General features: G+C 41.9%; 1 protein-coding gene across 1 annotated transcript; it reads right to left on the bottom strand.

Annotated features, from left to right (window-relative positions):
- Positions 1 to 13,146: 13,146 nt before the first annotated feature.
- LOC123451104 (protein ZINC INDUCED FACILITATOR-LIKE 1-like) lies at positions 13,147 to 18,517 on the bottom strand. Its single transcript, XM_045128114.1, has 17 exons — positions 18,132 to 18,517; positions 17,668 to 17,708; positions 16,749 to 16,809; positions 16,533 to 16,635; positions 16,330 to 16,432; positions 16,132 to 16,185; positions 15,936 to 15,998; positions 15,637 to 15,686; positions 15,475 to 15,550; positions 15,089 to 15,265; positions 14,803 to 14,890; positions 14,597 to 14,682; positions 14,399 to 14,506; positions 14,169 to 14,213; positions 14,005 to 14,093; positions 13,776 to 13,819; positions 13,147 to 13,625 (listed from the first exon to the last, which is right to left on the bottom strand). Exons 1-17 carry the CDS (start codon positions 18,331 to 18,333, stop codon positions 13,522 to 13,524), a joined length of 1,494 nt encoding a protein of 497 aa, XP_044984049.1. The 5' UTR covers positions 18,334 to 18,517; the 3' UTR covers positions 13,147 to 13,521.
- Between the last annotated feature and the right edge of the window lie 5,976 nt (positions 18,518 to 24,493).

The following is a 24,493-nucleotide window of genomic DNA, read 5'->3' as shown; positions in this document are numbered from 1 at the left end:
TCACGAAGACCTAGGGAAATTTGAGGAAGCCCACCATTGGAATATACAAGCCAAGTTATATAATAAAGATTCCCACTAGAATATGGTAGTGACAAACCAAGAAGCTCTCAATCATGAAGAAAATGGTGCTATTCTGAAGCACAAGTGTGGAAAGAGATAGTAGAATTGTCCCTTCTCTCTTTTTCTCTCTTCTTTTTTTTATTTGGGCTCTTGGCCTCTTTTTTTGGGGCTCTTTGGCGTCTTTTTTTTATTTCCTCGCATGGGACAATGCTCTAATAATGATGATCATGACACTTTTATTTACTCAGAGCTCAAAGCTCAAAATGATGATGCCTCTATAGGAAATGCCTCCGGCAGTGTATCGGGATGTGCAACGATCTAGCTTGGCGTATGACGTTGGAACATTACGCTAGATATCTTACGATCATGCAATGGAAATATGAGAGTGATGGCACAAGTCATGAGACGGAACGGTGGGAATTGCATGGCAATATATCTCGGAATGGCTATGAAAATGCCATAGTAGGTAGGTATGGTGGCTGTTTTGAGGAAGGCATATGGTGGGTTTGTGCACCGGCGAGAATTGCTTGTACTAGAGAGGATAGCAATGGTGGAAGGTGAAAGTGCATCTATACCATGGACTCACATTAGTCATGAAGAACTCACATACTTGTTGCGAAAGTTTTTATTAGTAATCGAAACAAAGTGCTAAACGCATACTCCTAGGGGAAGGGTTGGTAGGTGTTAACCATCGCGCGATCCCGACCTCAACACAAAGGATGACAATCAATAGATCAATTATGGTCCGACTTCCTAACATAACGGTTCACCATACGTGCATGCTACGGGAATCACTTACTTCAACACAAGTATTTCTAGATTCACAACACCCTACTAACATAACTGTTAATATTACCAAATCTACGTCTCAAAACTAATTGAGAGGAATCAAAACTTCTCTTTCTACTCAATGCACATGAAGATGGAGGTTTTTGGATCCTCTTTGGGTACCTATCATCTTTGGGACTACTTTCATAGCATAAGCCAACTACCAAGTCACACACCGCCGTGCTCTAAAAGATCTAAGTGAAGCACATAGAGCAAAACATCTAGCTCAAAAGATATAAGTGAAGCACGATGAGCATTCTAGAAAAATCACGATGAGTGCATGTTTCTATCTAAAGGTGTGCAGAAAGGATTTTTGTGACACAACAAAAAGTAAAGACTCCTAAGATACAAGACGCTCCAAGCAAAACACATATCATGTGGTGAATAAAAATATAGCTCCAAGTAATGTTACCGATGGATTGAAGACGAAAGAGGGGATGCCTTCACGGGGCATCCCCAAGCTTATGCTTTTTGGTGTCCTTGAATTTGGCTTGGGATGCCTTGGGCATCCCCAAGCTTGAGCTATTTCCACTCCTTATCTCTTTGTCCATGAGAACATCACCCAAAACTTGAAAACTTCAGAACACAAAACTTAAACAGAAACTCGTGATAACATTAGCACAAGAAAACAAACTACCACCTCTTGAGGTACTATAGAAATCTTGATTTCTATTTATATTGGTGTTAGGCTACCGTATTCTCACTTTCCCATGGCTAGTACCCCCCCGATACTATCCATATTTCATCAAAACAAGCAACCAACTCAACAAAAAGAGAATCTGTCAAAAACAGACCAGTCTGTAGCAATCTGTATACTACGTATACTTGTGGTATCTCAAAAATTATGAAAAAATACGACTACCTGGGAAAAAGGCATATCAACCAGCATCAAGACGAATCAACTCAAAAGCTCTTTCTGAATAAAAATGAAAAATCATCTCGTGAGCGAAAAGTTTCTGTCTTTTTTTCAGCAGGATTAAACAACCATCACCAAGACTAGTCATAAAAGTTTTGCTTGGCTCAAACACAAAAAGAAACACATAAGACACTATGATGGTATGGATGCAACAAAACAGAAAGAAAAAGATAAATTCATTGGGTTGCCTCCCAACAAGCGCTTTCGTTTAACGCCCTTAGCTAGGCATTGATAATTCAGTGATGCTCACACAAAAGACAAGAATTGAAGCACAACGAGAGCATCATAAAGCATGTGAAAATCACATCTAAGTCTAACATACTTCCTATGCATAGGCATTTTATAGGAAAACAAATTGGCAAGACAACCAATAGTTACCAAATGCAAGGAAGAAGAAAGAGACTATAGCAATCTCAACATAACGAGAGGTAATTTGGTAACATGAAAGTTTCTACCATAATATTTTCCTCTCTCATAGCAATTACATGTGGGATCATAATCAAATTCAAAAATATAGCTATCACAAAGGATATTCTTTTCATGATTCACATGCATGCAAAGTTGACGCTCTTCAAAAATAGTGGGATTATCATCAACTGAAGTCATGACTTCTCCAAACCCACTTTCAATATTATTGCAAATATCATATTCATCATGAGGCTTAAACAAATTTTCAAGATCATAAGAAAAATCATTACCCCAATCATGATAATTGCAACAAGTAGAGGACATAGCGAAACTAGAATCTCCAAGCTTAGGGTTTTGCATATTTTTAGTATGATTGTCACTAATAGAATTTATAGTGAAACCATTGCAATCATGCTTTTCATTCAAGGAGCCCTCGTGAATCACTTCATAAATTTCTTCATCATGATTTTCAGATTCACACATCTCAAGCAAAACTCCATAGAGAAAGTCAAGTGCACTCAATTCACTAGCAATTGGATCAACATAATTGGATCTCTTAAAGAGATTAGCCAGTGGGTGAGGATCCATATCACTAGATTTTCAGCAAGCGAAGATGCAAGCATATTGAAGGCACATAGCACACAAGCGAACAGAAAGAAAGCGAAAGAGAAGGGCGAACGAAAAAGGCAAACGAAGAAAAGGGCAATTTTTTTTGTAAATTTTTGTTTTTTCAGATGTGGGGGAGAGGAAAACGAGAGGAAAAAAAGTAAATGCAAGGGATGATTTTGCGACACTTACTTGGATGAGTTCTTGACTTGATCCTCCGAGGCAACGGCGCAAGAAATTCTTCTGCTATGGCAACAAAAGTCCTTCCCAAGCAATGGCGCCAGGAATCCTTCTCCTACTTCTCAAACAACGGCGCCAGAAATTGACACGTTGATGGAGACTTGCTTGCGTTGGTTTTTCCCGTGAAGAGGAAAGGGTGATGAAGCACAGGAGCAGTAAGTATTTCCCTCAGTTTGAGAACCAAGGTATCAATCCAGTAGGAGAATCTCGTCAAGTCGAGAGTACCTGCGCAAACACAAACGAGCTTGCACCCAACGCTATAAAGGGGTTGTCAATCCCTTCAAGATTGATTGCAAAGTGAGATCTGAAGGCGGAAGTGCAACTAAGAAAAAGTGTAAGGCTGAAAATATGGTGTGGAGTAGACCCGGGGGCCATAGTGTTCACTAGAGGCTTCTCTCAAAATAGCAAATATCACGGTGGGTAAACAAATTACTGTCGAGCAATTGATAGAACCGCGCAAAGTCATGACAATATCTAAGGCAATGATCATACATATAGGCATCACGTCCGAGACAAGTAGACCGATACTTTCCACATCTACTACTATTACTCCACACATCGACCACTATCCATCATGCATCTAGTGTATTGAGTTCATGACGAACAGAGTAACGCCTTAAGCAAGATGACATGATGTAGAGGGATAATCTCAAAACAATGATGAAAACCCCATCTTTTTACCCTTGATGGCAACAACATGATGCGTGCCTCGTTACCCCTTCTGTCACTGGGTGAGGTCACCGCACGGTATAAACCCAAAACCAAGCACTTCTCCCATTGCAAGAATCATATATCTATTTGGCCAAACAAAACCCACAACTCGAAGAGAATTACAAGGATATGAAATCATGCATAAGAGAGATCAGAAGAAACTCAAATAAGATTCATAGATAATCTGATCATAAATCCACAATTCATCGGATCTCGACAAACACACCGTAAAAGAAGATTACATCAGATAGATCTCCATGAAGATCATGGAGAACTTTGTATTGAAGATCCAAGAGAGAGAAGAAGCCATCTAGCTACTAGCTATGGACCCGTAGGTCTATGGTGAACTACTCACGCATCATCGGAGAGGTCATGGTGTTGATGAAGAAGCCCTCCGTGTCCGAATCCCCCCTCCGGCAGGGCACCAGAATGTGCCTCAAATGGGGTCTTGCGGAGACAGAAGCTTGCGGCGGCGGAAAAGTACTTTCGATGATCTCCTCATTTTGATGGGATTTTAGGGAATATATAGGTGCAAAACTTAGGGCAGAGGAGGTCCAGGGGGCCCACAAGCCTGTGAGGCCCAGCCTCCCCCCTGACCGGGGCTAGAGGGCTTGTGGGGTCCCTGGGGACCCCCCTGCCTTGGTTCTCAAGTCTCCCGATCTTCTTCTGTTTCGGAAAAAATCTTTTCGGGGATTTTATTCCGTTTGGACTCCATTTCAAATCTTCCTCTGGAAAGTGTCAAAAACACGGAAAAAACAGGAACTGGCACTTGGCACTGAGTTAATAAGTTAGTCCCAAAAAAGATATAAAAGGCATATAGAACATCCAAAGCTTGACAAGATAATAGCATGAAACCATCAAAAATTATAGATACGTTGTAGACGTATCGGTGGCTCGCATGGACTGATCTACTGGACTGCATGCTCATCATATATGCAGGTGTAGGATAAATCCTTTCATAACCACCGAGTTCTGAGGCGGATGTGTGTACCGACTAGTTCTTGCTTCTGACAAGCTTGTTGTAGGCACGATGGTGAAGACTGGATTCCTCATGCTCGAAGCTTCTGCTAGAGTAGCGTGCTGAAGAAGGCTCGGTATCGTCCCTCAAAAGTTTTCCTTCATGTGCCTTTCTTCTAGAGTAGCGTGCTGAAGAAGGCTCGGGTTCCCAATCGACCCTCAAAGTCACCCGAATTAGTTTTTCAAAAAAAAGTCGGTCCAAATTCGGTCAAAACCGAGTCAAATTCAAAAGAAATTCATAGTTTACATTAAATTTGTACAAAAAGTGAAATAAAAACATAATTAAACATAAACGTCACTATTGCCTGACTCCGTTGCCTTCTACATGCCGAGGAGATTGGAGAAAGTGGTGTATTCGTCGTAGCCGTCGTCGCCGTTGCCGCCCACTCCGCCTCCATCCTTGCTGCACCCCTGCCCTGGGTCGTCACTATCGTTGAGGGTGAAGAGGCCGCCCTCCTCGTGGCCGCAGTGTCGAGCGGCGATCTCCTCCAAGGCGCGGCGCTAGCGCTCCATCTCCTCCCGGATGTAGTCGCCCTGCACCCATTTTAGGACGACCTCATCGGCGGCGGCCATGGCGAGGTGCTCCTGCTTGACGAGCAAAGAGCCCCGGCTCCGTCTTCGCCTTGACGAGGCGGGAGGACGCATCGGGCTCATTGATAACGATGTCGGCGCTGCGCGTTGATACGTCTCCAACGTATCTATATTTTTTTATGGTTTCATGCTATTATCTTGTCAAACTTTCGATGTTTCGTATGCATTTTATATATTCTTTGGACTAACCTATTAACTCAGTGCCAAGTGCGAGTTCCTTTTTTCCGTGTTTTTGACCCTTTTCAGAGGAGGATTTGAAACGGAGTCCAAACGGAATAAAACTTCCGAAAAGATTTTTTCCGAAACAGAAGACGATCGGGAGACTTGAGAACCAAGGCAGAGGGTCACCAAGGACCGCACAAGCCCTCATGGCGCGGCCTGGGGGCCCGCGCATCCCAGGCTTGTGGGCTCCCTCGGCCTCCTCTGCCCTAGCTCCTTCGCCTATATATTCCCTAAAATCCCAGAAAAAATCCGGAGATCCACGAAAATACTTTTCCGCCGCCGCAAGCTTTTGTCTCCGCAAGATCCCATCTCGGGCACGTTCTGGTGCCCTGCCGGAGAAGGGATTCGGATACGGAGGGCTTCTTCATCAACACCATGACCTCTCCGATGATGCGTGAGTAGTTCACCATAGACCTACGGGTCCAAAGCTAGTAGCTAGATGGCTTCTTCTCTCTCTCTCTTGGATCTTCAATACAAAGTTCTCCATGATCTTCATGGAGATCTATCCGATGTAATCTTCCTTTGCAGTGTGTTTGTCGAGATTCGATGAATTGTGGATTTATGATCAAATTATCTATGAATCTTATTTGAGTTACTTTTGATCTCTCTTATGCATGATTTCATATCAATGTAATTCTCTTCGATTTGTGGGTTTTGTTTGGCCAACTTGATCTATGATTCTTGCAATGGGAGAAGTGCTTGGTTTTGGGTTCATACTGTGCGGTGACCTCACCCAGTGACAGAAGGGGTAGCGAGGCACGCATCGTGTTGTTGCCATCAAGGGTAAAAAGATGGGGTTTTCACCCACCGTCATATTTGCTATTTTGAGAGAAGCCTCTAGTGAACACTATGGCCTCGGGTCTACTTAACATCATATTTTCAGCCTTACACTTTTACTTCGTTGCACTTTCTGCTTTCAGATCTCACTTTGCAATCAATCTTGAAGGGATTGACAACCCCTTTATAGCGTTGGGTGCAAGCTCTTTTGTGTTTGTGCATGTACTTTGGACTTCACGCGATTCTCCTACTGGATTGATACCTTGGTTCTCAAACTGAGGGAAATACTTACTGCTCCTGTGCTGCATCGCCCTTTCCTCTTCAATGGAAAAACCAACGCAAGCTCAAGAGACGACAGAAGATATCTATCGCCATAGCAGAAGAATTTCTGGCGCCGTTGCCGGGGAGCATCAAGTCAAGAACTCATCCAAGTAAGTGTCGCGAACTCATCTCTTGCATTTTTTTGCCTCTCATTTTCCTCTCCCCCACTTCTGAAATACAAAAAATTACAAAAAGTTTTGTCTTTTTTGTTTGCCTTTCCTTTGCTTGTGTGCCATGTGCCTTCAATATGCTTGCATCTTCGCTTGCTGAAAATCTAGTGATATGGATCCTCATCCACTTGCTAATCTATTTAAGAGATCCAATTGCTAGTGAGTTGAGTGCACTTGACTATCTTTATGGAGTTTTGCTTGAGATGCGTGAATCTGAAAATTGTGAGGAAGAAATTTATGAAGTGATTCACGAGGGCTCCTTGGATGAAAAGCATGGTTGCAATGGTTTCACTATAAATTCTGTTAGTGACAATCATGCTAAAAATATGCAAAACCCTAAGCTTGGGGATGCTAGTTTTGCTATGTCCACTACTGGTTGCAATGATCACAATAGGGGTGATGATTTTTCTTATGATCTTGAAAATTTGTTTAACCCTCATGATGATTATGATGTTTGCAATAATATTGAAAGTGGGTTTGGAGAATTCATGACTTTAGTTGATGATAATCCCACTATTTTTGAAGAGCGTCAACTTTGCATGCATGTGGATCATGAAAATAATATCCTATGTGATAGTTACATTGTTGAATTCGAATATGATCCCACATGTATTATTATGAGAGAGGAAAATATGGTGGTAGAAACTTTCATATCACTAAATTACCTCTCGTTTTGTTGAGATTGCTATTGTCTCTTTCTTCTTCCTTGCATTTGGTAACTATTGTTTGTCTTGCCAATTTGTTCTCCTATAAAATTCCTATGCATAGGAAGTATGTTAGACCTAGATGTGATTTTCACATGCTTTATGATGCTCTCGTTGTGCTTCAATTCTTGTCTTTTATGTGAGCATCATTGAAATCCTTATGCCTAGCTAAGGGCGTTAAACAATAGCGCTTGTTGGGAGGCAACCCAATGAATTTATCTTTTTCTTTCTGTTTTGTTGCGTCCACACCATCATAATTCTGTTATGATAGTGTCTTTTCTGTTTCTTTTTGTGTTCGAGCCAAGCAAAACCTTTATGACTAGTCTTGGTGATGGTTGTTTGATCCTGCTGGAAAAAGACATAAACTTTTCACTCACGGTATTATTTTTCATTTTTTTCAGAAAGATCTTTTGAGTTGATTCTTTTTGCTGTTGGTTGATATGCCTTTTTCTCATGCAGTCGTAATTTTTCATAATTTTGGAGGTACCAGAAGTATACGAAGTATACAGATTGCTATAGACTGGTCTGTTTTTGACAGATTCTATTTTTGTTGAGTTGGTTGCTTGTTTTGATGAAACTATGGATAGTATCGGGGGGTACTAGCCATGAAAAAGTGAGAATACAGTAATCTAACACCAATATAAATAGAAATAAAGATTTCTACAGTACCTAAGGAGGTGGTAGTTTGTTTTCTTGTGCTAATGATATCACGAGTTTCTGTTTAAGTTTTGTGTTGTGAAGTTTTCAAGTTTTGGGTGATTTTCTCATGGACAAAGGGATAAAGAGTGGAAAGAGCTCATGCTTGGGGATGCCCAAGGCACCCGAAGACAAATTCAAGGACACCAAAAAGCCTAAGCTTGGGGATGCCCCGGGAAGGTATCCCCTCTTTCGTCTTCAATCCATCGGTAACATTACTTGGAGCTATATTTTTTATTCACCACATGATATGTGTTTTGCTTGGAGCGTCTTGTATCGTAGGAGTCTTTTATTTTTGTTGTGTCACAATCATCCTTGTTGCACACCTTTTGAGAGAGACACGCACTGATTTTGCTAGAATGCTCATCGTGCTTCACTTATATCTTTTGAGCTAGATAATTTTGCTCTATGTGCTTCACTTAGATCTTTTAGAGCACGGCGGTGCGTAACTTGGTAGTTGGCTTGTGCTATGAAAGTAGTCCCAAAGGTGATAGGTACCCAAAGAGGATACAAAAACCTCCATCTTCATGTGCATTGAGTAAAAAGAGAAGTTTTGATTCCTCTCAATTAGTTTTGTAATATTAAGAGTTATGTTAGTAGGGTGTTGTGAATCTAGAAATACTTGTGTTGAAGTTAGAGATTCCCGTAACATGCACGTATGGTGAACCGCTATGTTAGGAAGTCGGAGCATAATTGATCTATTGATTGTCATCCTTTGTGTTGCGGTCGGGATCGCGCGATGGTTAACACCTACAAACCCTTCCCCTAGGAGTATGCGTTTAGCACTTTGTTTTGATTACTAATAAAAACTTTCGCAACAAGTATGTGAGTTCTTCATGACTAATGTGAGTCCATGGTATAGATGCACTTTCACCTTCCACCATTGCTAGCCTCTCTAGTACCGCGTAATTTTTGCCGGTGCACAAACCCACCATATGCCTTCCTCAAAACAGCCACCATACCTACCTACTATGGCATTTTTATAGCCATTCCGAGATATATTGCCATGCAACTCCCACCGTTGCGTCTCATGACTTGTGCCTTCACTCTCATATTTCCATTGCATGATCGTAAGATAGCTAGCGAGATGTTTCAACGTCATACACCAAGCTAGATCGTTGCACATCCCGGTACACTGCTGGAGGCATTTCATATAGAGTTATCATCGCTCTAAGCTTTGAGGTGTGAGTAAATAAAAGTGTGATGATCATCATTATTAGGGCATTGTCCCATGTGAGGAAATAAAAAAACAGAGGCCAAAGTTGCCCACATAAAAAAAAAAGAGGCCAAAGAGCCCAAACAAAAAGAGAGAGAGAGAGAAAGAGAGAAGGGAGAATGCTACTATCTTTTTGCACACTTGTGCTTCATAATAGCACCATGTTCTTCATTATTGAGAGCCTCTCATTTCTTCACAACCATATGCTAGTAGGAATCTTTATTATATAACTTGGCTTGTATATTTCAATGATGGGCTTCCTCAAATTGCCGTAGGTCTTCGTGAGCAAGCAAGTTGGATGCACACCCACTAGTTCTCCTTTTGAGCTTTCACATACTTATAGCTCTGGTGCATCCTTTGTATGGCAATCCCTACTCATTCACATTGATATCTATTAATGGGCATCTCCATAACCCTTTGATACGCCGAGTCAATGTGACCATCTCCTCCTTTTTAGTCTCACAACCACCACCACACTCTATTCCACCTATAGTGTTATATCCATGGCTCACGCTCATGTATTGCGTGATAGTCGAAAGAGGTTTGAGAAAGTAAGAGTGTGAAAACAATTACTTGGCCAATATCGGGGTTGTGCATGATTTAAATTAGTTGTGTGGGGATGATGGAGCATAGCCAGACTATATGATTTTGTTGGGATAACTTTATTTGGCCTTGTTATTTCGAAAGTTCATGATTACCTTGCTAGTTTGCTTGAAGTATTATTGTTTTCATGTCAATAGCAAACTATTGTTTTGAATCTTACGGATCTGAACATTCATGTCACATAAAAGAAGTTACAAAGAACAACTATGCTAGGTAGCATTCCACATCAAAAATTCAGTCTTTATCACTTCCCAACTCGAGGACGAGCAGGAGTTAAGCTTGGGGATGTTTGATACGTCTCCAACGTATCTATAATTTTTTATGGTTTCATGCTATTATCTTGTCAAACTTTGGATGTTTTGTATGCTTTTATATCTTTTTTGAACTAACCTATTAACTCAGTGCCAAGTGCCAGTTCCCGTTTTTCTGTGTTTTTGACCCTTTTCAGAGGAGGATTTGAAACGGAGTCCAAACGGAATAAAACTTCCGAAAAGATTTTTTCCGAAACAGAAGACGATCGGGAGACTTGAGAACCAAGGCAGAGGGTCATCAGGACCCCACAAGCCCTCATGGTGCGGTCACGGGGGGCTGCGTCTCCCAGGCTTGTGGGATCCCTGGGCCTCCTCTGCCCTAGCTCCTTCGCCTATATATTCCCTAAAATCCCAGAAAAAATCAGGAGATCCACGAAAATACTTTTCTGCCGCCGCAAGCTTCTATCTCTGCAAGATCCCATCTAGGGAACGTTCTGGTGCCCTACCGGAGGGGGGATTCGGATACGAAGGGCTTCTTCACCAACGCCATGACCTATTAACTCAGTGCCAAGTGTCGGTTCCCGTTTTTCCGTGTATTTGACCCTTTTGAGAGGAGGATTTGAAACGGAGTCCAAACGGAATAAAACTTGCGAAAAGATTTTTTTCCGAAACAGAAGACGATCGGGAGACTTGAGAACCAAGGCAGAGGGTCATCAGGGACCCCACAAGCCCTCATGGTGCGGCCAGGGGGGGCGCGCCTCCCAGGCTTGTGGGCTCCCTTAGCCTCCTCTACCCTAGCTCCTTTCGCCTATATATTCCATAAAATCCCAGAAAAAATCAAGAGATCCACGAAAATACTTTTTTGCCGCCGCAAGCTTCTGTCTCTGTAAGATCCCATCTAGGGAACGTTCTGGTGCCCTGCCGGAGGGGGGATTCGGATACGGAGGGCTTCTTCATCAACGCCATGACCTCTCCGATGATGCGTGAGTAGTTCACCATAGACCTACGGGTCCATAGCTAGTAGCTAGATGGCTTCTTCTCTCTCTTGGATCTTCAATACAAAGTTCTCCATGATCTTCATGGAGATCTATCCGATGTAATCTTCTTTTGCGGTGTGTTTGTCGATATCCGATGAATTGTGGATTTATGATCAGATTATCTATGAATCTTATTTGAGTTTCTTCTGATTTCTCTTATGCATGATTTCATATCCTTGTAATTCTCTTCGAGTTGTGGGTTTTGTTTGGCCAACTTGATCTGTGATTCTTGCAGTGGGAGAAGTGCTTGCTTTTGGGTTCATACCGTGCGGTGACCTCACCCAGTGACAGAAGGGGTAGCGAGGCACGCATCATGTTGTTGCCATCAAGGGTAAAAAGATGGGGTTTTCATCATTGGTTTGAGTTTATCCCTCTACATCATGTCATCTTTCTTAAGGCGTTACTCTGTTCGTCATGAACTCAATACACTAGATGCATGCTAGATAGCGGTCAATGTGTGGAGTAATAGTAGTAGATGCAGAAAGTATCGGTCTACTTGTCTCAGACGTGATGCCTATATGTATGATCATTGCCTTAGACATCGTCATGACTTTGCGCGGTTCTATCAATTGCTCGACGGTAATTTGTTCACCCACCGTCATATTTGCTATTTTGAGAGAAGCCTCTAGTGAACACTATGGCCCCCGGGTCTACTTCACATCTTATTTTCAGCCTTACGCTTTTACTTCGTTGCATTTTCTGCCTTCAGATCTCAATTTGCAATCAATCTTGAAGGGATTCACAACCCCTTTATAGCGTTGGGTGCAATCTCTTTTGTGTTTGTGCAGGTACTCTAGACTTGACGCGATTCTCCTACTGGATTGATACCTTGGTTCTCAAACTAAGGGAAATACCTACTGCTCCTGTGTTGCATCGCCTTTTCCTCTTCAAGGGAAAAACCAACGCAAGCTCAAGAGACGATAGAAGAGTTCTGTCGCCCTAGCACGCGTGCGCTTCCGCCGCACCTGCTCGGGCCGCCGCCGCCACACCTCGAGCCGCCACCACACCTGCTTGGGCCGCCACGCACCTGCTCCTCGAGCCGCCGCAGAGGGAGAGGGAGAGGGCGGCGACGGAGAGGGAGAGGGAGAGGGCGGCGCCGGAGAGGCGACACCGGAGAGGGAGAGGGCGACGCACCTTCTCGGGCTGTCGCCGCACCTGCTCGGGCCGTCGCGCACCTACTCCTCGAGCCACCGCAAAGGGAGAGGGAGAGGGCGGCGCCGGAGAGGGAGAGGGCGGCGTCGGAGAAGGAGAGGGCGGCGCCGGAGAGGGAGAGGGCGGCGTCGGAGAAGGAGAGGGCGGTGCCGGAGAGGGAGAGGGAGGGCGGTGCCGGAGAGGGAGAGGGAGGGCGGCGCCGAAGAGGGAGAGGGAGAGCCATGGAGAGGGAGAGGGACAACGTCGGTTTCGCGTGGTTCCTCCGATTTGGAGGTACCAGCGCATTCGGGATCTTGGGGGAATATGCCGTTCCGGAGAACGAGTTGATTCTGGTTCCTCTACCCAACTAAACACGAGAACGACCCCTCGGAACGGAATTGACCCGTTACATTCCACTTGATGACAATAACCAAACACACCCTTAGCTTATCATATACTCCTTCCATTTCTAAATATAAGGTATATTATTTTTTTTAAAGTCAAACTTCTTTAACTTTGACCAGGTTTATAGACAAAAATATCAATGTCTAGAATACCAACTCATTGTCACTAGTTTCACCATGAAATATATTTGATATATTTTGTATTGTAAATCCTTATATATTTTTCTTTAAACTTGGTCAAACGTAGACAATATTTGACTTTTTAAAAAACAAATACACCTCACATTTAGAAATGAAGGGAGTACATAGTACACTGTAAATGGAACGCTGGCCACATATTTACACAAAATACAGAGTATCGTTTTTTCCGAGAGCCATCCCTTCAATTATCTCGTATCGGGTAGTTGTGCCGTTTCGAGTCTTAAACTGTTCAAACCGCTATCAAGTGTAGAAAGCATTACATCTAAAAAAGGGTTGACTTGGTCAATGATCCTCGTCAAATGTGCGTTGACTCGGGTATTCCTAGTAGGGTCTTGGGCCTCCTCGCTGAATTCGCCAGCAACTGTTGACTATTAATATTGTACTTGCACATTGTGATCTCCCCTCTATGTCCTACCGACATTCTTCTACTGGAGGCAAGACCAGGAATGGCTTGAAGGTAGATATCAGTCCACAGAGCTGCACCAAAATCAGCATCAAGAACACCACTTGGTCACCTGCAGATTCAAAATAAAATAAAATTGGATCAACTAGATAATCTGAAATTCATTTCTAGTTCTACCTCCATAACTTCTCCAAATATGCGAAATTTGCTAGTTAGCTAACGGTACAGCATACTGTACAAAACAGATAGCTTAATTAATCACCTGGGAAGAAGGTGGCATCGTGACGTTTTTGTGCCCATGAGAATCTGCGTTGATCAAGTGCTTGTTCAGTAAAATTATCTATTGACGATATGTGAACTCTTTCGTTTATTCAAGAGCACAACAGGCAATTGCGACTTGTAAATTCCATAAGATCAGAAATTTAGTAGCTTGATGTATCAGTTGTTTACTATATACTCCTATGTTTTTTGATAAAATTAGGTATACTCACAAAATGCCTGCCCCTACTGGAGCGACTGCCTTGAAAAACGACATGCCGGTTGTCGCTATACCATTTGCGGTGCCTCTCTGATCTTGACGCTGGTATATATATTGTATTTCAGAAACAGTTACAGTGTTGCAAAAAAATTGTCTGGTCGGAGCTAATATACATACCACAGCATTGTTCTGAAGAAGGCACATTCCACAGGTGATAGTAATCTGTAAAAGTTTGAAAGAGAGGATCAGATGCGCCTTAATTCAAGGAAGAGTATAATAAAATGATCATTTTATTTTTGGTAATTATAAGGGTAGAGTATCCAGCACTTTAATCTACTTAAGAATTTCTTCAAGAATTTTATCATCCTTTAAGAGTTCCAGTAAAGGAAGAGTGTTGGAATGCTTACTCCGAGAACACTTTTTGTCATGGCTGCAGCGTAAAGAGCGAATGCCAGTTTTGTTCCAGTCAGATATGTCATAAAGGGGAATGTAGCGAGTACAAGAATAGATAGAGCCTGCAAGGCCATTGTCAACATAGGAGTTATGACCATGAAACAATTTCTTTCATTACTTCTAATGAAGGCGTAATATGTAAGCCAACTCACAGAAGCAATGCGCGATGAATTGAGTGGCCCGAGAAATTTATTAACCCAATGATAAATTATAAGCTGATATACAAGAAGGCTAGCGCCTGCAACAAAAGGAGAAAGATAATTATTTCCCACATATGCCCCCAAAATTCGTGTGCAGGTTACATGAAAAGTTCAAGACGTTCAGAATAAAACCAGGTCAAAGCAGAGGGATGCCGTACCTGACACAGAAAGAACCTGACCAATATCTCCAGATGAGAAGCTAAGGCCACCATACTTTCTATCACTGACAGCCCATATGGAAAGAATCTAGTATTGAAAGAAATATATATTTATAATATTAGAGAATTCAGAATATTAAACATCAACCAATGTAGTCAAAAAGATGATATGAGAAATTAACTCAGTAGCATTTGAGTTATTTACCCACGAAATAAATGGATTTGCAAGACATGTGCATGTAAAAAATTTGAAGGATAAGAATTCCAAAACAACATGATATTTTACCTCACTATATGCCGTTTCATGAAGACCAAACAAACAATATGATAGCATAGTTGACATCCATGGCCAGTTCTGAAGCAAACTCTTCTTACGCGGCAAATCCCAATGAGCCTGTTGCGATGGCAAGGCTTTGACTATTCTAAAATCTTTTTCAGTAATCTTATGTTTATGTATAGTCTCCTGTTAACATTTGAGTAATCATATTAATGGAAACATTAGAAGATATCTGAATTTTTTGAAACATACTCCTATGATGAAGTTGTATATAACCTAGGCAGGATATTTTCGATATTAGCAAATTATTTTGCAAAAAATTAATGGACAATGCCACAAGAAATATGCCTAAAACGAAGGTCAGAAGTGAGATGATACAGTGCTTCTGTACATACCGGGAGCCATATACAACTTATTAGAACAATGGCAGCAAAGAATGACACAACGAGACAAGGTAACAGGTATGGGAACCTGCAAATTCAATTAATTAGCAATGAGTCATGAAGTAGTTGCAAGCAGATTGGAAATTAAATATATCTTGTCCTTGCATGAACTACCTCCCGAAAACTGACTGCTTGGAAAATGTCTGTGGATATTTTTCAGCAGGCTGAAAAAAGGAGAATGAAGAAATTAGGAAATGAAAGTAGTCCTTCTCTTAATTTATTTTTGTTGAACTACCAATCGTACACGTGAATAAGACGTTCAACCCAACATAAGCTCAAAAAAGATTAGTATGTAGTTTCGTCCAAGAACAGAAACCATTTCAGTTATAATATAATGCCAACTAAATGGAACCAAATTATAAGATTGCATAAAGCTTCATCGAATTGCACAAGTATAATGGACTATTAATTACCTGGGCAAGGTAGCCACCAAGACCTGGACCAATAACAACACCCAAACCCCACATGGTATTCACCTGTAATTATGTTTTAAAAAATAACAATTAAAGAATATTACATTACTCTAATCATTGTACTGAGAGGACTATGGAATATAAGAATAGTAATAAAATTTGTAAATAAAGAACGTAAAGGTGCTCAAGAAATTACAACTGAGATGCCAAGAGCTTGGTGTTCAGTTTGACAAACTTCAATGGCATAAGCCTGCAATGGATAGTACAGTTTATGTTATCACATACCCAACATATAGATCATAATATTGAGGCCTGTAATAAGTACAGGGCATGAAAATGTTGTTACAATGGACAATACAGTTCATGTTGAATGAAACTGCTACATGTCAAGTACCTTAATTGGTCCAAGTAATCCATTTAGAGAACCTAGAAGAAGTCTTGCAGCAATCGCCATCCAGTATTTTGTACTTAGCCCGAAGAATATCTGAAGTATGACCCTACAACACATAAGTGACACGGGTAAGTGATTACTGAATTATCATACACCCGCACACAAGAACTGATGCTGAATGGAATTAGAATCCATATCACACTTACACAGATAGCATTGAAAATACAATTACAGGCTTTCTGCCGAGACGATCTGCGGCAATACCCCAAAATATCGAGGTAATGGCTCTTCCAATCATGTATGAAGCAGCTGCATTTGATAAGACCAATAAATGGGTCTAAGTATATGTGACATCACGCTACCTCTGAAAATTAATAGGTAAATGCAGATGAGTTATTTTTTAACAGAGGAAGAAACCATACCAAGAAAACCAGCATAGGATCCGATATCTTCCTCTCTTTTAGCAACGTTGAAGTCTCTAACCTGTAGAATAGAATACAGTAGGGAGATGAGGCGTTATTTGCATGAAGCAACTGAGATCCTGAGATGAGGTGTTACTTCTATGAAGCAAAGTTGCGACCTTTATCTCGTATATTATCTCATGAACACCAATCTTTTATGGACTTTATTATGAAGTGTAAATTTCCGTTTGTCCCGCATAATTTGGCATTTCTACTCTAATTACCCCATTCGATATCTTTTCATTCGGATTACCCCATTTAAAGAAGTTTTATCAGTTTTTAATCCTTATAATTTTTTTGGGAGCAATCTCCCACGTAGGTTCCGGACATCAGGTACACATGGTGTGCCACGCCGCGGTTAAGTTTCTTAGCACAGTCAGAAATGAAATTTATCCTGCTTAGTTTTTTTAGAAAAGGAGAATACCTTCGGCCTCTACATCAATTGATGCATGCGGCGTTGCCCTGCTTACTACGACCAATAAGCTACTTCCTCTTTGTTGTTTTTGGATAAGCCAAAATTAGAAGGGGTAAAATCTGGCAAAAACTTTACTAAATGAGGTAATTCAAATGAAAAACTTTTAAATGCGGTGACTAGCGTAAAAGATACCGAAGTAGCTAGAGGGTAAAAAATGAAACTCGCTCTATTATGAATATAAAAGTGGAGCGATTCATATTTGGTGGGAGTAATTTTTAATTGACCTAAAAAAAGCAATTAAAGTAAATACATACAAACTCAACTTTTCATTTTTGAGAGGCATCCAAAGTTATAACTTTAGTTCCTCTTCTTCTTTAGCCTCTCGTCTAGTAATCTTTGAAGATTCACAAAGTTTCCTACGCTAAGTGTATGTACTACTCCTATATTTTGCAACGAAATACATACCATGAAATACATGAAGGGAAAGAGGCACGTGATTGGTAGCGCTGAAAAGGACAAAGCCAAAAGTTGGTTCATCAAAACAATGGTAAGTACGAAATAATAGTGTACTAGTATATTAATTAGGTTTGAGTGGGAGTAAATAATGCAGCATATGGAAACAAATGTGTGTACTACTAGCGTGACAGCAACCAAGTAACCAACGTGTGCTCCTAGTGTTGCTGGTTGCTGTTTTGTTCCAATGATGATGCATGTCGCTGTATACAATTTTCTCATGGAAATGCTATTTTTTTTAAAGGAGGCTCACCTCTGGCCTCATACGGCCATCTTTATTTTCTTATGGAAATGCTTGATCAAGAAGTTGATCTCACGGAAGGCAATTTTAGACTAATGATGCGAAAATAAAAACAGTCCTTGTTGGTTTATTCAGATGGGAAAATAAATAGACAGTTAAATGGATATAAATTTACATCCAGCGAGAGTGGTGGCAGCGACAAAGAAAAGCTCCTTGTAAGGCATCCTCCCGCGGAGGCTCTCCTTCCTCCGGTCCATGGCGCACCCGGGGCACCCCGCATGGTGGCATGCCGCCGCGGCTGCGTCCGCGGCGGCGGCGTGGCACACAACGACCGACGGGGGAGGCTTCAGCAGCAGTGCTTCTTCCAGGTTGCTCATTTCGGCTACCTAGCTACCTGTAAACTAAGCTTGTTTTTGCTTCTTTTTCTGGACACAAAGTGCTTTCTTCTTGACCTGATTCGATCAGCTGTGGACTCACTGAACCGGGACCTAGCTGGTCCTCCTACTTATACCAGTATCGCCTAGCTAATGTCCAAATACACAGCTAGATATATGCTTAATTAACTGTCCCCGACTAACCTGGACCGTACGTATATATGTATCAACGAGGCAAGGCAGGTTTCATGCCTGCATCAAATTGTCGTGACCATAGATAGATGCATGGAGCTAATCTTTGCTTAAGTAAGATGTCTAGCCGACTCAAGAAGTGATGTGGGAATTGGCAGCTAGCTGCCCTAAATATCTCTCTTGTAATTCACCAAAATATCCTTGCTAAGCATCCTTGATACTATTAGTATACATTTCGAAATATTTTACTAGTGCTGGAAAAGCATGCGTTGGGACCGGGGCGTGTGGAATATGATACGGAAGGCCGATAATTGGATGACTAAGTATGCTTACACTAGTAGAAAACAGGGCTATCGTCGGCCCTGGCCAACCCATTAGTTTCGGTTCTTCAAGAACCGGGACCAATGGGGGTATTAGACCCGGTTCGTGAGTCGAGGGGGCCGGCCGGGGCCTCGTGGGCATTGGTTCCGGTTCGTGTGAAACCATTTGTTCCGGTTCGAGCCACGAACCAGGAACAATGGTCCTCGCTGCTGGCCCACAACCATTGATCCCGGTTCGTGGCTTGAACCGGGACAAATAACTTGCCTACATATACCCACCGCCGCGGCACAGCACTCCACAGTGTTGTGTTTTTGTCAAGCCGGCGAGGGGAGGGCATTTGGGTGCTCTAATTCACCTCCTATGCACATGAGGTGTTCGATGAAATGCCCGAGCCACACTATTAAGCTTTCTCCTCTGGAAACTCGACCTCTGAGCTCCATTTTCAACGAGATTTGTCTAGATTTAGCGGTCCGTCACGCCCCGTCCCCGCCCCGTCTTTACCGCCGTCGGTCGCCCACGCCGATCTCGTCGTCGGCACCACCGTGGTGAGCCTCTTGTTCTTATCTTTTTTCTGAAAGAAAAAAATTCTGACTTCAGATAGATACTTGTCTATTTTTCTTACTTTTATTATTCCTTGTTATTATATAGTGCGATGGTTTTGGTATCCGCTCCGTCGGCCCTCATCCTGTCTATGATTCAGATGTGGTATATATTATCTTTTCATAACTATTTGGTTCATTTATTGTTTATGACAATTATGCCGACCAATGTGACATAGATTTTATTTATCTAGGAGGTTGTTGAACCGGAAATTCCAACCGACCCTATTGTCGAGAGGTTAAATTTAGTTGAAGAAGAAAACAATTACTTGAAGGAAAAAATAAGAAAAATTGAGGAGGAGAAGATGATATTGGAGTTGCATGTTGCGGATGTCGTCGATGATCACAAGATCAAGATGGATGCAATGCGGTTGAAGATTAAAAAGATTAGAAAATATGCCATTCATACCGAGGCTTGATATCATTATGCAGTTGGATCAGTTGTTACCTTGGTTGCGGTTATGATCGCATTTGTTTTTTGCATTGAAATGTTTTACATAATTTTAATGTATGGTTTAATTAGATGCTCTAGAGAGCTATATGTTGTTCAATGAGAACTATGTATGTACTTTGGTTTTAATGCTCTGGAGAACTATGTATGTACTTTGGTTTCGGGGTTCATTTCAAATGCTTTTCAACTTCATCGTCTTACAGCTTTGTACACGTATGAACTATGTATGTATCCATATGAAACCGTGATACTTCGAAGGAGATTGTCTGTTTTGTACACGAAGTGGATCCAGTTTTTGCCGTAAGCCTCTCTACTTTTTTGCACATGCTATGTGGGTAAAATGATGATACCATGCCAATTTGGAACCTTTTCAGAGTTCATTTCAAATGCTTTTCAATTTCATGGTCTTATAGCTCAAAATAATCAGTAAATGCATGAAAAATAACAAATGAAGTCAGAAACAAAATAAAATAAAATAAATAAGTAATTTGAAACAAAATAATATAAACTTTAATAAAATAGATAAGTAGAAACAAAAAAAACTTTAATAACATAAATAAAATTTGTGAAACTAAAATTATCAAACTATTTTCTGTTCAAAACATTATAAGCAACTTCTAGTATTATTGAAACTAAAATTATATAAAATTCATGCAACTAAAATTATCAAAGTATTTTCTTTTCAAAATCAATAAAAGCAAAAAGAATTTTCATAAAGAACTTTTTTTGTTAGGAACTTTAATAGCAAAAAGAATTATCATAAAATAAAATTAATAAGTAATTATAAACAAAATAAAATAAAATAAATAAGTATTTTTTTTGTAAGTAGAAACAAAACAAAATAAATAAAGCAAAAAAGAAAACAAAAAAAACTGGGAAAAAATAAAAAATTTGCCACCAACTCGGCCACCACGGCATGAATACGACTAGAAACCCATCAATGGGCCAGGATTCAGGCCCGCAGTAGGCCCAGAAGGCCCATCAGGCAAAGCAGTAGCAAGTAGGCCCGTAAGCCTGCAGTGGAGAGGAGCTCGAGAGGGGTGCGGCAGTGGGGCTTATAAACCACTTCGCGCACCTCTCCACTAGCGAGGTGGGACTAAACTTTGGCCGCGACGCGGGCAGCCTTTGGTCCCGGTTGATGGCACCAACCGGGACTAAAGGGGGTGCATTGGTACCGGTTCGTGGCACCAACCGGGACCAAAGGCCGCCGCTTCCCGCCCTTTGGGCTGCTGAAAAGTGACCTTTAGTCCCGGTTTGTGTCACCAACCGGGACCAAAGGCCGCCGCTTCCCGCCCTTTGGGCTGCTGAAAAGTGACCTTTGGTCCCGGTTGGTGGCACCAACCGGGACTAAAGGGGGCATTAGTAGCGGTTGGTGGCACCAACCGGTACCAATGGCTTTGCTATATAAGCCAGCACTTGTGAAAATTTTGTCAGTTCTTCGATCCCTCCGACGACGCCACCAGGCTGCCCGAGCTCGCCGTCGTCGCCCCTGCCCCCGACCACGCCGCCGTTGCCCGGCCCGACCACGCCGTCGTTGCCCCTGCCCCCCCGACCACGCCGCACGCCCTCGCCGTGCCTCTACCGTGCCCCTACCCACCCCGTCGACGCCCTTTGCCCCGTCGATCGCCATCGCCCCTGCCCCGACCACGCCGCCGTCGCCCTGCCCCGACCATGCCGCCGTCGCCGCCCTCTACACCGACGCCGGTGTCGTGCCTCTCCTTGGTCAGGCCGGCGCCGCCCACCCTGTCCTCTCCTTTGTTTTTTAGATTATATGATGTTTTTTTCCAGATCATGTGTATATGTGTGAGCATATGTATGTGTGTATATGTGATTATATGTCCTTTTTATAGATTTTTTGTTCATATAAATGATGATTTGTTTTTTGCATTTTTATAAAAATGTATATATGTATGTATGTTCTGTGTGCATATAAAAGTTAGATTTTTAGTATATTTGGGTACATTTTAGGTTAGTTTATCTATATATGTTCTCTGATTTAGTACATTTTAGGTTAGTTTCATTTTTAGAAAAGTTTTATATATTTAGTAAAAGAAGGAAGAGAAGGAAGAAGAAGAAAAAGTTTTATATATGCAAAAGTTACATTTTTAGAAAAGTATTATATATAACTAGGAAGATAACGAAGAAGAAGAAGAAGAAAAAGAATGAGAGGAGAAAAAGGAAAATAAGAAGAGGAAGAGAGGAGAAGGAGAGGAGAGGAAGAAGGGAAGAAATAAATAAGAAGAGGAAAAAAGAAGAAAAAGAAGAGGAGAAGAAGAAAGGAATATAGGCTATTTTTTTCTTCTTTCTCCTCTATTCCTTTCTTCTTCTCCTTTTTTTCTTCTTTTTTTTCTTCGATTGCTTCTCTTCTATTCCTTTCTTCTTCTCCTCTTTTTATTTCTTCTTTTGTCTTCTTATTTTTTATCGGGTATGTCGTTGTCGATATACCCCCTCCCGATCGAACTTCAACACGAGGGGGGTACTGATATACCCCCTCCCCGATAACATTATTTTCCCATGTATATGTATGACGCGTCGTTGTCGATATAACCCTCTCCCGGATAACTTCGACATGAGGGGCGGTCGATATATATAACCACTCTCGACCGTGATAACTTATACCACGGGAGCACCCCCCTCGGCCCTCTCGCTCAACTAAAACTCTCGAGGACACCCAAACCCTAGAGAAAAAACGATGTTGGTCTCCTACCCCCTCCCACCGCACCCCTACCCGACAAACTCTCTCGAGGCCACCCAAATTTACCAAGTTAAAAGAGCGTTGTCGTCGAGGCCACCCCAAACCCTTGAAGCGTTGTGTCGAGGCCACCCCAAACCCTTGAAGCGTTGTCTAGGCCACCCCAAACCCTAGAGAAGCAGCGTCGAGGCCACTAACATGATTCCTTATTGTGATTAGCTAGCTAGTTCTACGTTTGCCACTAATATATATCCATATGTACCATGTTTGAATAATAATTGACATGTTGTAAATATTTGCAGAAACTATGGATCACTTCCGAGACGAAGCAACAGAAGCGATGTTGGGGGAGATAATCGCACAAGGAAGTGATGTCGTTGCGTCGTTTCTCTACGACACCGATGGTCAGGAAGGACCGGGTGAAGAAGAGGGCTATGTTCATGATGGCTCCGGTGACCCATTAATGCCGGTACAAGAAGAGGGCTATGTTCATGATGGCTCCGGTGACCCAATGGAGGTACAAGAAGGAGACCGTGATGACGGCTCCGGTGACCGAACCGAGTCCGTCCAGGTATATATATATATTAGTTAAGCCCATGCTGACTAGTTAATTGATGCATTCATTGTTTTCATATGTACACATATTAATTAACTCTTGTCTTTCTTCTTTTTTATCTAGCCCTCCGGATCGAGCTCAACTTCGGTAAAGAAACGAGGCCCGAAGAAAAAGTTGCGCTCGGATGAAAGGTTTGAGATCACAGCAATCGCGCGCGATGGCAAGCCGATTGAACCCATCCAGACAAGGGTTGCATTTCGTGCTCAGTGCGGGGTTCTTTTTAGGGACAAGATCCCGATCAGTATCCAGCAATGGTTAAAGCCAAAGAAGGAAGACCCTGAGGTGCCGACGTCTTATGTCTCCGATATGCAGAAAGAAGATCTTTGGACAACGCTTAAGGCAAATTTCACCCTACCGCCAGAGGAGGATCCAAAGAAGCCAGTTAAAGAGGAATTGATCAAGTCTCATGCTCTTAAGAAGATGGCAGAACTATTCAGGAGGTGGAAGAGTGAGCTGAAGACTATTCCACTGAAGTAAGTTAAATCGATCATTATCGCACCATATCGGTAACTTTGTTCATTTCCTGATATCAAGTAATTGTTTTCTTTGTCTGACACGGTTTGGAAAAATTCACCTCAAAAACTCCGGAACTGCCGAAGAAGGTGCAATTTAGACACCCGAAAGTAAGTACTATAGTAGCATGTTCCACGCATCTCCTAGTGATTCAAGCACTAGTTTCATCAATACCATTTAGCATGCTTGCTAACTATCAATTTGACTAACCTCTATTTCTTGTAAAGTGGTTGTGGTAGGAACCAGGGAATAATTACTGTGGATACTACATTTGCGAGTCCATCCGCCGCACGACCTGTGAGCGGGGCTACTCTGACAAACAATATGACGTGCGTAAATAATAATATTCACAATTTTATTTTATTACCATCATTTGTGTTCAGTTTCATGTATTCATATATATGTATTGACCCCCTTCTTCAAATTAGATATATCGGATGCGGAATGAACTCCTACCAGCAGATCGTATGCGAGGAATTCAAGAGGAATTGGCGGCATTCTTTCTTGACCACGTGATCGCTAAAGACGGAGAATACCATGTGAACCCTAATCAGTTGAATTTTAATTAGGAGATTATATTGTAAGAGATAATTATAGTGTATATATGTAGCCAGTAGTGTCGGATAGATATACGAGAACTTGTTGTTCGACCAATCTCTCAGACTAGGAGAGGTGGTCGATATCACTTCTCTTTGTATGCATACGTTCATGACGATCTTCTGTTTCGTTCATTTGCTTACTAGCTAGCGTGTCTAGTCCTCTCTATACGTATAGTATGC

The sequence above is a fragment of the Hordeum vulgare genome, chromosome 4H (genome assembly GCF_904849725.1).
Source record: "Hordeum vulgare subsp. vulgare chromosome 4H, MorexV3_pseudomolecules_assembly, whole genome shotgun sequence".
Lineage (NCBI taxonomy): Eukaryota > Viridiplantae > Streptophyta > Magnoliopsida > Poales > Poaceae > Hordeum > Hordeum vulgare.
The sequence above is the reverse complement of the archived record's forward strand: the minus strand, read 5'-3'. Positions and strand labels throughout refer to the sequence as shown.

Coding starts and splice junctions, on each gene's coding strand:
- LOC123451104 (XM_045128114.1), bottom strand. CDS start 18,333: ATGAGCAACCTGGAAGAAGCACTGCTGCTGAAGCCTCCCCCGTCGGTC. Junction 14,507..14,596: donor ATTCATCGCGCATTGCTTCT/GTGAGTTGGCTT, acceptor ATGGCCTTGCAG/GCTCTATCTATTCTTGTACT. Junction 13,626..13,775: donor CGATGCCACCTTCTTCCCAG/GTGATTAATTAA, acceptor TTGAATCTGCAG/GTGACCAAGTGGTGTTCTTG.